The following is a 14,331-nucleotide window of genomic DNA, read 5'->3' on the forward strand; positions in this document are numbered from 1 at the left end:
GGACTCAACACTGACACTTTAATAATAATAAGTATGGTCTTTTTTCATGTCTTTTTATTGACGAATGTTCTTATTATTATTATTATTATTATTATTACTGTTATTTTGTTGTCCTTATACTGTCTTTTTATTTATTTATTTATTTATTTTTCTTGCTAAAACTGATGCTGGAATTTTCAATTTCGTCGCGGGAGTCATCCCAAAAGGATTAATAAAGAGGAGTCTAAGTCTAAGGGAATTCTGAATTGAAAAATAAATTTAAAGTGAGAAAAAAGAATAAATGACAAAACAAAGACTCCCGTCCATTTAGCCAATTAATACTTTCAATACACTCCCCCGGCCCCTTTTCTGAAGAATGTTTTTCTATAATCTTTTCTATTTTTCTTTTCATCTTGATAATCTTTTTGTCTCACGGGATGTCTGATGCAAACCTAGTAGACGTGTCTGAGGACTTTCTTATACTGTCTATGGGACTGTGAGTTGGTTGTTGATTTTTTTCTTTTCTTTTTAACCTGTAGTTAACCAGGTAGGACATTGAGAACAGGTTCTCATTTGTAACGGCGACCTGGCCAAGAAAAGCATAAGCGTGCAAGACAACACACAGTTTCACAATCAATACAATACAGGAATACAACGCACAAAAGGCTACATAAAGTAGGCCTAATGATTAAGTAGGCATTACAAAGCCGGCAAAAAGTGAGGTGTCACTAAGTCAATGGATATGCAAAAGTGATACGGTAATAACACATGAATATACAGTCTATAACATTGCTGAGATGTAATAAAGAGTCAAAATACAATAAGTGCAAATTGTGGTCTAGTTAGTGATCAGTAGATCAGTTAAAACACAATATGTGTAAATGAATAGGCTTGCCTACATAAATGCTGAGATGTAGTTGTGAATAGTCTATATATACCGTTATTGTAAGTTGTGGCCTAGTAAGTGATGCAGATTGGTAATAACACAGTTTTACACAATATACAGTTAGTGCAAGTTGTGGTCTAGTGAGTGATGTAGATTAGTAATAACACAATATGCATGAATAGACAGTGATAAGGATGCCTGCTCTGCCAAGGTGGTAAGACTAGTAAGTGTCTATATAAATGCTAAATGTATTAAGGAGTCAATATACAGTTAGGGAAACTAGTGGTCGTGAAGAACATCAGTAATAACACAATATGCGTGAATAGACAGTGATAAGGATGCCTGCTCTACCCAGGTGGTGATGAGGTCAGACAAGACATAGAGTGTAACCCTATCTGAACACACTGATAAACTGACCTGTACACATTAGGGACAACTGAAGTCCAAACTGCACTAAAGTAAAAGTGAAGTCCTAACAGCACTTACAGCAGGTGTCATTTTTAGCATTGTAATTGAACAAATTCACCACTGTGTGACAGCAGAGCTTAGTGCTCAGAGGGTCTTTGTCACCCAGAAGGCTCTAACTGCCCAGTAATAGGGGTGCTTCCCTCCCTGTTGTTTCTGACAGAAAACGATCTGGTGGTCGTGATGTTCAGCTCCTTCTCCAACTCTCAAATTTGTGGTTTCGTACTTGTTCAGAGCATTGTTTTTTTCTGTCATCTTGGCATCACTGAGACACTACACTCCAGCCAACCCACCACGTGAGTGCTCTATTTTTTTTTCTCAACACAAGAATGATTTGTAACGCACAATAATTATCTTTGTCAGCAAAGGTCAGCGTCTTTTATGTTTGTTAAACAGTTATAAAATTATTGCTGTGTTCTGTCACCACTGTCAGCTTGTATAGTGTCCACATGTATGCAAGTGTACTGTATGTCTCAAATATTGCAAACATGTTTGAATGATAAATTGAAAGAATAGTAGTACAAAAAAGATATTTCTGAGAATGAGCTTCCAATTTTGGCAAGACATCTGGAAAAAACAAGAAATCAGGGGGGAAATATGTACATGCATTAATGTTGCAATTGCTGTGTAAAAATCCCATCGCATGACATTATTCATAGTAATAGTGTCTTGACATTCCTAGCTGAAAATAATGAGGCTTGGGTTATCATTTCAGATTGAGCACACTACAGTGCTCACCTTTTATTCTGCTCCTGTACATGCGGGAGGAAAGAAAATGTATTCTGAATTGACAAACCGACCGAGTATGTTGGGTATGTGTACAAACTAAATTCATATGTGGATTCCAGTAAGTAATAATATTCAGTGGTGGTCTGGTGTGCAGTTGTTATATAGAAGAGGGGCGGATTCTTTTTTTAAAGCACACTATTAATACAATTAGCATCTTTTAAGATACACATTTTATATAAATAAATAGATAATAGATAATAAATATAAATAGATCTCAGTCAGTGACTGACTGCACAGTGGGAAATTCAGAGGTTGGGCTTTCTCTTTGAATCTCTGTCAAGCACATGTAAGGAAGCTGTCTGGTTGTGATTTCCATTTTCAAATTTGCTTAATAACTGTCTAATTAAGCCCTCTAGGATTGCTCATACCTTCAGACCTTTTAAATTCTAGTCGAACTCATGAAGTTTCCAAACCTGAACAATCTAATTTGTGATGAATTACAAGGAAACATGTATCAATGCAATGATGCAGTCATAAAGAGTACCATCTTAACATGGCATGATGTCGCCACAGAGAATCTTTGGCAGATAGTGAAACGTGAAATTGTCATGCAGTGTGAAAAATTGTTTTATTGGAAGCTACTACAGAAGAAATTTTAGAAAAACATTGAGGACCATGTCGGCAAAAAAATTAAAAATCCATAGCACAGCACAGCTTCTCCCGGGAAAATAAAAACGAGAGAATCCTGGTGAGTTTGGTTCAAGGGAAACGACAGTAAGCCAATGTCTCAATTTCCTGTCAGAGAGCACTATTCTCAGAGATGGAGGGCACTTTGCTGAGGCAGAAAAGAAGATAATGATGGACAGAGCGGTGTCAGGTCACAGTGTTCCTTATCCTGCAGAGATTTTTCTCTGGAAAGGGGTTGATCATAATGACACACCTACTTGCCGGATGGGCATCCCACAGTGTCACATCGTGGCTGGATCCATTGTGATACAGCTGCATGTTAACAGATGTTTGTTCCAGCTGTTGGTTACATCTGGTTACTGGTGACATTGCACTTGCCTTTCATCACTTTCAACAAAGGATGATCAATGCTGTATCACCCTGCCTGCAGCTCACTCAACACACTGACAGAGTAGGTTAGTAATGATGCAGTGTGAAGTGATGGCAAAGTGTGTGTGCCGTTAATGGAAAATGACAGGCTCTTTCTTCGCAATGCTGGTTTTCACAGCATATGTCACAGGTTTTAGGGGAGAGCTAGAATCCATTTCTAGGATACTGACAATGTCATACCCTTTTACTTTGGCATACTAAAAAAAATCATTGTTGCTCGACAAAGCCTCTGTGCAAATGTATGCATATACATTTTATAATCATCAAGCTATTATGTTCCGTCTTGAAACCTGACTGGAGGATTAATTTGAGGGAGGGGAACTGACAAGTCTTAAGATGGGTAAAGAATAAGAAAAAAAGAGTGATTGTTAAGCCCAAGAACTGAAACTACTCCGTGCAACTGCAGTATTGCAAAGTACAAAATACTAAAACTATAGCAAACATTTTTTTTGTACAATGTAATCTCATTTTGCATATTATAAACTGTGTAAAAAGTTTAAACTGTCTCATAATATACCTGTAATGTTCTGTAAGTGTATTTTGTGGACAATCAACACAAAATTAGAGCAACTACAAGTAAACTTTACATCTTCCTTGAGGTTGTACTGTGTTTAGCAGGTTTGGCGTTAAATACAAAGTGCAGCTGAGGGCTGATGGGAAAGTCATTAGTTTTCACTTATTTGGTGATAAAGTATTGGACATTTGTTTAAAATCTTGACCTCGTGATAGCACTAAAGCCAGAGAAATCAAAGGCTTACCAAAGTCATAACAATTAATCCTCTGGGAACCATGAATAACTAATCAAATAAAATTTCATAGCTATCTGTTAAACAGCTGTTGAGACAAACTGACATTGTCATCTCAACAGCCATGCCACTAGCATGGCTAAAGGTAGAACATAAGGGCATGTTTTAATGACAGTGCTTCCCTAAACATTATTTCACAGTGACTTAAATAGAAAGAAGTCCTCACACGCAACATCTTTCCTAAGCTTTGTTTCTCCTCAGCCACAGGATACACTTATCTTTCCTTCACTCTCTGCTTCTCTCAGAACATCATCAATTCCACAGAACCTTTGACTATAGAGTGACTACTTTGCAAGTGATTACTGTTTTTTTTCTGTCTCCCTCTTTGCTTTATCTCTGTGTCAGATGTATGTTTGATCCTTGGGGCTGATGACATAGAGGTCCTGGTGAGATGTCCTTGAATAGAAACAAGAGCCAGTCTTCTCCGTCAACGACAGCTCTGCCTCTGCCCTTCAACAATTCCACCTCTCCACATTCCTTACCATGGGAGGAGGGAAGAACGACTCATGAGTCTGTGCAGGAGTGGTTGGAGAACAAGACCCAACTCCTCTCCGACCTTGCTGTTCTCGGGCACGATGAGCAGTGCCTTATGTCTCCTGTCCTCATCGCATGTCTAGTTGTGTGGTACAGCATGACGATGGTACTGGGGCTGGTGGGGAACATCGGCCTCATCTGCATCATCGCCCGTCGCAGAGAAAAAGTCAACGTCACTGGCATTTTCATCTGCAACCTGTCATTCTCTGACATCCTAGTGTGCGTCTTCTGCCTCCCCTTCACTGTCATATACACACTAATGGACCATTGGGTGTTTGGAGCGTTGTTATGCCAACTGGTGCCATTCATCCAGTGTGCGTCTGTGACCGTGTCTGTACTGTCTCTGGTGTTCATCGCTCTGGAAAGACATCAGCTCATCATTAACCCCTCTGGGTGGAAACCAAGCATTCCTCAGGCCTACGTGGCGGTCGTTCTTATTTGGATTCTGGCCTGCTTCACATCCTCACCTTTCTTGGCCTTTCAGCTACTCACAAGTGAGCCATATACCAACATGAACCTGCACCAGTCTCCACTCCATCACCAAGCCTCTGCTCAGGCTAATCCCAATGCATCTCCACCTCAACCTGTTTCCTATACATACAAAAACGTATCTGTGCTTCCAAATTCATACCGCGACCTCTTTTCTTATATCCCCACCGCTCCACACATAGAGGTCTGTCTGGAGCACTGGCCATCCCAGCAACACAGGCTTGCTTATACCACATGGCTCCTGCTGTTCCAGTACTGTGGTCCACTATTGCTGGTCCTGCTCTGTTATGTTAGAGTTTTTGTGCGCCTTCGCCACCGCAAAGACATGCTGGACCGCGCCAGAACCCCTGAGAACCAGCGCATGACCCACAGTCGCCGAATCAACATCATGCTGGTCGCCCTCATAACAGCCTTTGCTCTTTGCTGGCTGCCGCTCACCATCTTCAACGCAGTGTCAGACTGGAACCAGGAGGCTCTGCCCATCTGCCACCACAACCTGTTGTTCTCCCTCTGCCACCTGCTGGCCATGTCCTCCACCTGTATCAACCCCATCATCTACGGCTTCCTCAACTCCAACTTTCGGCAGGAGGTGAGAGACTTGCTCCTGCACTGCCGCTGCAACCTGCTAGAGGAAGAGTGTGAGCATTTCCCCATGTCCACTGTGCACATGGAAGTGTCCCGCACCTCTGTGCCTCCCAACTGCAGGAGCAACTCCGTCTGACTTTGATATGACAACCCTGAAGGATACTGCTGTATTAGGGTAAAGTCCCATACACTGTACAGTAGGACTAACTTCTGCTGTGTGTTCTACCTTTTAATTTTGACAGTGGTTTAAAATGCAACATTTTGTCAATGGTTTGAAGTTAAAGTGTGCAGTACAATGTTGGTTCATCTTATTTAGCAGCAAGGAGTGTGTTGATTTACAAAAAAACAGTTTCAAAGGAATATCTAATTTCAAGCTAATCTATTGCTATGTCCCTATTAAACGCTTCCCACTAACTAATACAATATTATTTATTACAGTATGCTGCTTTTTTATTTTACTATTTTATACTAACCGGAACTGATCAAACATGTGACTTGTTGGACGTCAATCAAACTGTGACTTTAGAGAGCTACTGACCAACCTACGATCATCAAAACACCAAATAAGGGAATATCTTTCGGAATAAAGGTGTTGTTTGAAGCTGTTCTCGAGGCTTGTGGTACACCAACAAACTATTAAGAGACTTTCCGATACATTGGTTTTTGTAGTGCTGCTGTTTTATTTCTTACATTCTATTACTTATACTGTATTTATGGCGTTTATATACTGTGAAATCAATGTGAGCTTTTACAGTGAGGAAAAACATTTTTGTGATATATGTGACTTTGAGGTTAAGTGTAAGAGTTTATAACATCGTTAAATTATAAATTTGTTTTAGATGACTTAAATAAATATTGAAATAACATTAAATGTGTTTACACTTGGCGGATATTACATTTTGTAATATTTTGTAATTTTGTACCAACTGGCACAGGGAAGGATTCTTAAATCTTCCATGCCAGTTCAGACCTACTTACAGATTACATAGCATTGTCTATATACCTAATCCAAATGCTTACTTATGACTGTGCACGTATGTAAGAGACAGTAGGCCCATGTAGTCATGTATATGTTCCTCGTTTAATAATCAAATTAGTGGGACTACCATATTACTAAAAAAAAAAAATCCAATTTTTTTTATCCATTACCTCAAATGCCTCGTTTTCTTGGTATCAAACAATATATTTACTATTTTTTTATTTTTTCTGCTAAAAAAAATAAGCCAAATTAGAATTAATGCTTTCAAGATATCCAACCTGTAAAAACTGTCAAATGCAAATTGTAAACTGTTTGACTAATCAGAGGCAGCATGTCTTCAAAGACAATGAGATGTCTTTAGAAGTAAGAAAAAATAATAACTTGTATTTGTGAAAAACATGAATTGCATCTGGACACCAAAGAATTTGAAATTGTTAGCATGATACCACATTTCAACCTTGATCTAGGACAGTTATGTCTGTTGAAGCTTGCTCAGTGTTGGTGAGGGAAGCAGTTGAGAGACTCCCACCACACAATAGGCTACACACACCATCTTATGTCCTATTAGCCTTTGATGGATCTACATAAGTTACTCCTAGATAACTGCAGAAAACTTGAGAATCCAAACTCAGGTCCACACATCAAATATAACTATACATTAGGCCTATAACAGGAAATCCTTTCCACCACTTTTGACTGTAAATTAAATATTTACATAGCAATGTGGTTGTCAAGAGAGACAGAAAGAATAGCCATAATAGTTCTTCAAAAGGTTAAACAAAAGTTAAACTATAATTCTGTTGAGGTTTAAAGTAGATTTCTCAGGTGACTAAATTGTGTTCCCTTTTTTCACAATCTGTTTAATAGGCTCCCTGAGGCCAAACTGACAATGAAAAAAAGTTGATTATAATGAAGCACAAAATTCAAAACCGTTCCTTGTTAAAAGTACTTTGGGGAAGCAAAGTTACATTTTTTTTTAGCACTTAAACGAGACAAACTCATTTACAGCACATGTAACGCAGATGCAGATCACAGAAGATACATTGCACACACTGAAGCATGATGCAATTTCATGAACAGCTGACCATTGGATGTGCAGCAGTCTGAAAGGAATTCCCTCTTTATGCACACACACACACACACACACACACACACACGAGGCTTAGCTAGACTAAGTTTATAAAAACAAATTTTAAGTTATTAAGCATAAATCCCCATGTCTGTTCATGAGAAATTCCTCACCCAGTTTAGAGGTAGGTCACCCAGAGAAAAAAAAAAATTTCCCCTCTGAGATTACTAAGTAAAAATGACTTAATTTACAGTTAACTGAAAAACATCACATATTTAAACTAAAGTAAAACCCATTGGCATACACTTAGAGTAGGAGCATCTCGACCCCTTCCATCACATACACTAAAACATGCTTCACTGCCCAGGATTGGGGTTTAACGTGATTTTTTGATACAGCATTCATTTGATTTATTATATTATATCAAATTAGACACATATTATATATATATATATATATATACACCACGTGGTTGACTCATGCGCGTGGTGATCCTCCATTGTGATAAGGAATCAGAATGGAGGATCAACACGTGCTGAACAAAAAGTCTACAGCCATGTGGAGGGCCGTTGTTCGAGAGGTCACAGTAATCAGATTAAACAGATTCAGTTTACAAACGGCCTTTGATGAATTAAGATGCCCAATCAAGCAATACGAGTCTTGAACTGTAATTAGTAACATTGTTTATTGAGGAATGATCAAAAATCAAAAAGGTACATTTTAAGATGCTTGAGCTTAGCTAACGTTAATACAACAAAACTACAAAACTAAGGTCAGCAATAACACGGACATTTTTTCTCGAGGAGCGCATGTGAAATACGGCCAGTCAAGGAATGATCGTGAATCAGGGAGATTTTTACTCCGCATAGTCGTGTTGATCACGGTATCCATATCCACCCTGACCCCTATTGTCTCTGGATCCACCGCTTCTGTATTGGCCGCCACCACCACCGCCGCCGCCACCGTATCTCCCCTCATTACTGTAGCCTCGGTCACTCCTGTCACCATAACTCCTGTCTCCATAGTATCCTCCGCCTCCTCTCCCACGTCCGCCGTATCCACCTCGTTGTCCTCTCGGGGCCGATCCGAAACCTCCACCGGATCGTCCACCACCTTTCCCTGCTTCATCCACTCGAATAGCACGACCATCCAGAGTCTTCCCGTTCATGGCTTCCATTGCATCTTTAGCATCTTCTGAATTCTCGTATTTCACAAAGCCAAAACCGCGAGAATTGCCTGACTCTCTGTCTTTGATCACATCTACTTTTTCGATGGTTCCAAATTTGCCGAAGGCCGCGGCCAGAGACTCCTCGTTGGTATCAAAACTCAGTCCTCCGACGAATAATTTACCCTCGTCAGACATCTTTAGTGTAGCTCTCACTAACAGGAGTAAAGTAGCTGATGATGAGCCGGTCGAATGAGAGCGGGAGGAAAGGAGAGCGTCGCTTCTTCTTTGTGTTTTTTTGGCGGACTGCAACACCAACTTTAGGTGGGGCTTTTGTACAGAAACGCTTTACTTCCGCATCGTGGTCCCTTTGCCGTCGCTTCTAGGTCGGAAGTGACGTATGGTATCCATCAGCCAATGATGGCCTATGTCCCAGAATGCACTGCATCACAAACTGCACGCGCGAACTAAACAACTGCAGTTAGGAAACTGCGCAATTTAAATCTCACAGCCGCATTAAGTAAGTGCACGGCATTTATTAAAAAGTGGTTGATATCTGTATTCACGGTGTTGTACTGCTAATACTAACTTCATAGTACGCTAACTTACACATTAACTAACGTCATGTATCTATATGGTAGTTAACCTTAATGTTCATCGATTCACGTTCACTTGTTACGTAACGAACGTCTATGTTAGCTAGCTAATGGTTTAGCTAGCTAATGTTAACTCTTCTCGTTTCTGTCATTTTATTTACAATAGGCCACAATACATAAGCAGTTTATAACATACTAAATTGCAATTTGAAGGTTCTTTTCAAGCTAAAGTAGCATTGTACAAAATTTGTTCGGTCAGAATTTGTTGCATTGTTGAACAGACCTGCCCCCCACTGCTAAAAAAGGAAAGAAACACTGCTATAGAGTGCTAAAGGACATTTGTAAAATAACTGCTTCTTCGTTTTTCAGCGTCGTCTTTGGAAAAATATCGTGACTGGGAGATTGTCACAATTTATATTCACCCTTCTGAAGTTAAGTTACAGCGTCACAAATGTGATGAGTTGCCTGTTTTTCTTTCTGTAGGTGAATCTAAAGAGACTAGTAATGACCACAAGCAACAAGTGTTCAGCTCTTAAAGGTACTGTACATCATCCTATTTTTACTGCAGTTAATCTAAGGTGAAGTTTAAGGCTTATGGTGTACGTTTATGACTGTTCAATGTGTCTGCAGATGTCGTTGCCTATGTTGATGTGTGGTCATCAGACAAAACAGCAAACTATTCAAAACCTTTCGTTCAGCAGCTGCAGGAAATGGGAGCCCAGGTGAGACTGCAGCACACATAGACACATTTTAACTACATTGTACTGACCATAGATACGTTTACATTGCTAAACTTAAATGCATTTTCTTTTACAGGTATCAAAAACATTAAGTAAACAAGTCACACATGTAGTCTTTAACAATGGTCACCCGGCTACATGGAGGAAAGCCAAGAAAAGTGGCGTGAGGCTCGTCTCTGTTCTCTGGGTAGGCAGGTAAGAATAACTCTGAAAGTTGTGTACTTTGTAACTTGAATAATTCTATGTTATGTTTTGATTGTATAGTTACAAAGTGTTACAATATGGTTTCTTAAATAATTTCTTTTTGTGGCTTATTCTTGGTGAAATTATGTCCAGATGTTACGACGACGGTGTGTGTGTGGATGAAGATTTGTATCCAGCCTTTAATGATGAAAGCAATCCTTTGTTGAAGAACAAGAAAGTGAGTGGAGTCAGATTTACATAAGATGTTAATGTTGGTGTCACAGTTAATTGTAAATCAGTGTTGGACCACTCTTTGTTTGGACATACATTGTGTGTGATTTTGGGTCACTGACCAAGGTCTTTATTCATACACAATACAAGAGCTAATGCAATACCTTTTTTTTTTTTTTTTTTTTTTTTTTTTTTTTTTTTTTTATTCCATCTTTTTTTACACTTCACTGTCATACAAGTACTAGAACTAGCACTACCACTTCTGTTTTTCTAGTTTGCCCTAAAAGAAGCTAGTGTGAATTTACTGGAACCAATATGTAGACAAACGGCTTGTGAATATAACCTGTTATTATGGCTTATTTGAACTAATCATGACTTCTTGGGAGCCTATTATGTTAAAAAAAAATCTTAAAGTTTGTGATATTTCACTGCTGTGATAAACTCAGTTAATTTGATGTGATTAATGTCATAGTGTTGCATAGACTGAGTGATAAAGCAATTTGTCCATCGTTCAGCATTTTTAGCAAAGTGAGAACATGGCCTTTTACTTTAGTATTCAAACTTGTAAATATTTACTACCTTTTCAAAACTTTTCTTTGATTCACTTTAAGCATCGTTGCATGCAGCCAAAAGATTCTCCAGAGAGGACACCTGAAAATGACAGGCGCATGAGGAAAAAGTTAGACAAATTGATGAAAGACATAGCTCCAAAACAACCTCTGGGTAAGAGATTATTGCACCTTTAACAACTTTGAAAAAACAAAAGTGAAATGACAAATTACATCCTTTTGTTGTTTTTTTTACCCACAGTTACAGATGTGTCACCCATCTTTATTGATGAAGAGAATGGAATAGTCTATAGCCCTGCGTTAAAAAGATCAGATTATATGGCACAGCGTTTGAAAGACATGAAAGAGAAACGGGAAAACCTCTCACTTACAGGTTTGTGCTGCAGCGGTTATACAGGCTGATGACCTGGTCTAAAAAATATTTCAGTACTTTTAAAACAACAGAAATTCACATTTATATCACTGTCTTTCAGCTTCTCAAATGGTTGAATCCTGCTCACCCACTGGGCTGAAACCTTCTCTTGGGAGCACACCACCCGTTTTCAAATTAATGTGTAAGAAAATGTGTTACTGATCTATTGGAAATTATATAGTAGTTTTTAGCATTCCCAACCCCCCAAAACTTGAGAAAGAAGACCACTGGGAACTTCAATCATAAGATCTGAGAAAAGTCATTTATTTGGCTTAGGTGGTGCACAAAATGGCTATGATGCTGCGCCTAAGTCTTATAATGCTAGGGAAAACCTTGCATATGCCTAAATATTTAGAATCTACATTTCAATCAGATTCCCAGAGTTTGCTGGTAGGTTAAGCAACGAGACGAACCCATGTGTTAAAATCAAAGATTGCACTTGTACTTGAACTCTTGTGGAGTATATCATCATCATCATCCTACATATTTGTCTTTGGTCACTTTCATAAAATGAGGTGAATGTTTGCAAACAGTAAGTAAATTACATGAAACAATTTAAAACATAGTATGACAGCACCAGGCGGCCTTTTTAGTGTGGTGCTATACAAGCAGCTCCTCACCAGCCTATTGTTAACAATTTGGGAAGTTAACAATTTAAGTGGCAGCAGGTGGTGGTGGTTTTATGTGGTGCATGTTGTTGCATATCCAGCTAAACACACTGGCAAACAAATACAATAAACAAAACATGGCTAAATGATGCATAAAACCCTTAATTATTATTTTTCCTTAATATAGATGACCAGTCGGATGATGAATCCAGTGCTTCTGTTGCTGCACCTGCTTACTTACCTGATAAGGAAGAAGGGAGGACACAAGTTGATGTTACTGACCATGACCATCTTGAACAATGCCACAAAAAGCCATGGCTCTCACCCCGCCATGATGTGCCAAAAAGGATTTCAAGCTCCGTGAAATTTCCTGATCTAAACGACGAAGAGGACTATGAAGGGAATAGACAAAAAGATTCAATAAGGACCTCAGTCAGAAAAAAGCCAGCAGAGAAACACAAATCTGTAGGTTTATTAGAAAGTCCTTGCCAGGATAGGAGATCTGACAACAGCAAAAACTTTCATAAAGAAAAAAGGCAATCCAAAATAAAATCATCTAGTCCATCACCTAACAAATCTGAAAAGGGAATGCGAAAAATTAAAGCACTTACAGAGACTAAGACACATTTTTTTCCAGAAGCTGCGTCTAGTTGCCTCTCGTCACCATCTAAATTAGTTGATGCTGCAGTTGAACTGTCAAAAGAAACTTCTACCCCATTGCAGAAAATACCAAAACGAACAAGAGCATCAATTTCTTCCTTGGTACGAGCTTTCAGTCTATCTGTTGACCCTAAAATTGTTGCCTCAGGTTCCACTGATGGAGATGATGTGTTTGAGGACTTTTTCTCCCCAGCTAACCACCACCAGAGATTACCTTTGTCTAATCTACCCATGAAGACAGACATTCAGATTCCTTTTGAGTTAGACTCTGTTCCAAAGAAGAGAAAACAAAGAAGGAGTAGTAGCATTGTATCTGAAACTGGGAGTAAAAAGAAGAGGAAACTGGAAACAAGTCAGCAGTCTGATGTAAGCAGTGAGCCTCAAAGTCATCCACAACAGGATGTTAAAAAATCTCTGCCTGCATTGGAGAGTCCAAGTGGCGATGTTGCAATCATCGTAAAAAGGCAAAGACAAAGCACCTTGCCATTTACAAGCACCAGAACAACTACAAGTGAAACAGTGAAGCAGAGAAGAACATCAACATCAGTGCAACCAACAATGCTCACTAACACAATATCGGAGCTGCAGAAAAACTCTGTCAATGTCCCTTCTCATACCTTAGAAAGTGAGTAGTAAGGCTAGAACATTTAACAATTTTCTTTTTATTGTCTTCATTATGAATTGAAAAAACTAAATGTAACTAATGGTGAACTGTACACAATTTTTCTCTAATCAGTGGGCCATGTCTGTGGTTTTAAAAGGTTTGCTACATAATTATTCTTTCATCCATGAAGGTGACGTTAAATATATAAGGCCTTTTTATATGAATGGTCGTAATATTCTGAGCATTTGTATTTTGAAGACCTAATTTATAATTTAGATGATAGGTTTGGTAAGGATATAGTATGTGTGTGCGTGCGAGATGTGTTCTCCCCTCCGCATTTCCTCTAATTTCTGGTTTTCTCCCACAATCCAGAGACATGCGAGTTAGACACTTTATTTATCTAAGTAAGGTGAAGTGGAATCTTTATTTGCCTGAAGATGTGAATTTGTTTGTCAGTATGTGATAGACTGCCAACATGTCCAGTGTGTGTACGTCACAACTTGCCCAAACATTAAAAAGGCTTTGATTTTAATATTAGTTCATGTACTAAAAAACCTGCCAATTTGAGCAAAGTAGCTGTTCTCGACGTTTTGGTCGGGATGTGGCGGTTTTGATGGTGTGTTAATTGCAGATTGTACTTAATGTACTTCTTTTGAGCTGCTGATGTATTATAGAATTATTACGTTCTTTTATAATATTCCCTCATATATTTGAAGCAGTTTATTTAACATTTTTTTGAAAATGTGTATTTTAAGCAATATATAAGACCTGTGAATATTTGAGTCCTTTAAAATAATGATTAATTTGAATGTATTTAATTTCTAATAAAAATGGTGTGAATAGTCTGTTACTTTTTTGTAGTGTGGTAGTAATTGGATAAACACACACACACGTGCCTCCTGTGTGATTGAGTGACAACCCCCCCC

At 38.7% G+C, this 14,331-nt stretch overlaps 3 protein-coding genes across 8 annotated transcripts in view; 2 read left to right on the forward strand and 1 right to left on the reverse strand.

Moving 5' to 3' along the window:
• The first annotated feature begins 1,339 nt into the window (after positions 1–1,339).
• Positions 1,340–5,927, forward strand: npy4r (neuropeptide Y receptor Y4). Its single transcript, XM_032541523.1, has 3 exons — positions 1,340–1,356; positions 1,494–1,626; positions 4,327–5,927. The coding sequence occupies exon 3, from the start codon at positions 4,373–4,375 to the stop codon at positions 5,723–5,725; it is 1,353 nt and encodes a 450-aa protein (XP_032397414.1). The 5' UTR covers positions 1,340–1,356; positions 1,494–1,626; positions 4,327–4,372; the 3' UTR covers positions 5,726–5,927.
• Positions 5,928–8,303: 2,376 nt separating this feature from the next.
• Positions 8,304–9,178, reverse strand: LOC116705391 (cold-inducible RNA-binding protein B). The gene has a single exon (XM_032541540.1). It carries the CDS (start codon positions 8,998–9,000, stop codon positions 8,494–8,496), a length of 507 nt encoding a protein of 168 aa, XP_032397431.1. The 5' UTR covers positions 9,001–9,178; the 3' UTR covers positions 8,304–8,493.
• Positions 9,179–9,221: 43 nt separating this feature from the next.
• The window catches only part of mcph1 (microcephalin 1), a 28,620-nt gene continuing 23,510 nt past the window's right edge, over positions 9,222–14,331 (forward strand). For 3 of the 6 annotated variants that reach the window (XM_032541515.1, XM_032541516.1, XM_032541517.1), the window contains exons 1-9: positions 9,222–9,322; positions 9,882–9,936; positions 10,029–10,120; positions 10,215–10,333; positions 10,475–10,559; positions 11,164–11,275; positions 11,363–11,494; positions 11,595–11,675; positions 12,329–13,426. In XM_032541515.1, coding sequence (XP_032397406.1) covers positions 9,903–9,936; positions 10,029–10,120; positions 10,215–10,333; positions 10,475–10,559; positions 11,164–11,275; positions 11,363–11,494; positions 11,595–11,675; positions 12,329–13,426 — 1,753 coding nt within the window. In that variant the 5' untranslated portion in view covers positions 9,222–9,322; positions 9,882–9,902. The remainder of the gene's footprint in view (positions 9,323–9,881; positions 9,937–10,028; positions 10,121–10,214; positions 10,334–10,474; positions 10,560–11,163; positions 11,276–11,362; positions 11,495–11,594; positions 11,676–12,328; positions 13,427–14,331) is intronic. The other 3 variants (XM_032541520.1, XM_032541519.1, XM_032541518.1) reach the window with 2 other exon arrangements.

Source organism: Etheostoma spectabile, chromosome 17 (genome assembly GCF_008692095.1).
Source record: "Etheostoma spectabile isolate EspeVRDwgs_2016 chromosome 17, UIUC_Espe_1.0, whole genome shotgun sequence".
Lineage (NCBI taxonomy): Eukaryota > Metazoa > Chordata > Actinopteri > Perciformes > Percidae > Etheostoma > Etheostoma spectabile.

Bases quoted from the DNA above. Each gene is read 5' to 3' on its own strand.
- npy4r (XM_032541523.1), top strand. From the start codon at position 4,373: ATGTCCTTGAATAGAAACAAGAGCCAGTCTTCTCCGTCAACGACAGCT.
- LOC116705391 (XM_032541540.1), bottom strand. From the start codon at position 9,000: ATGTCTGACGAGGGTAAATTATTCGTCGGAGGACTGAGTTTTGATACC.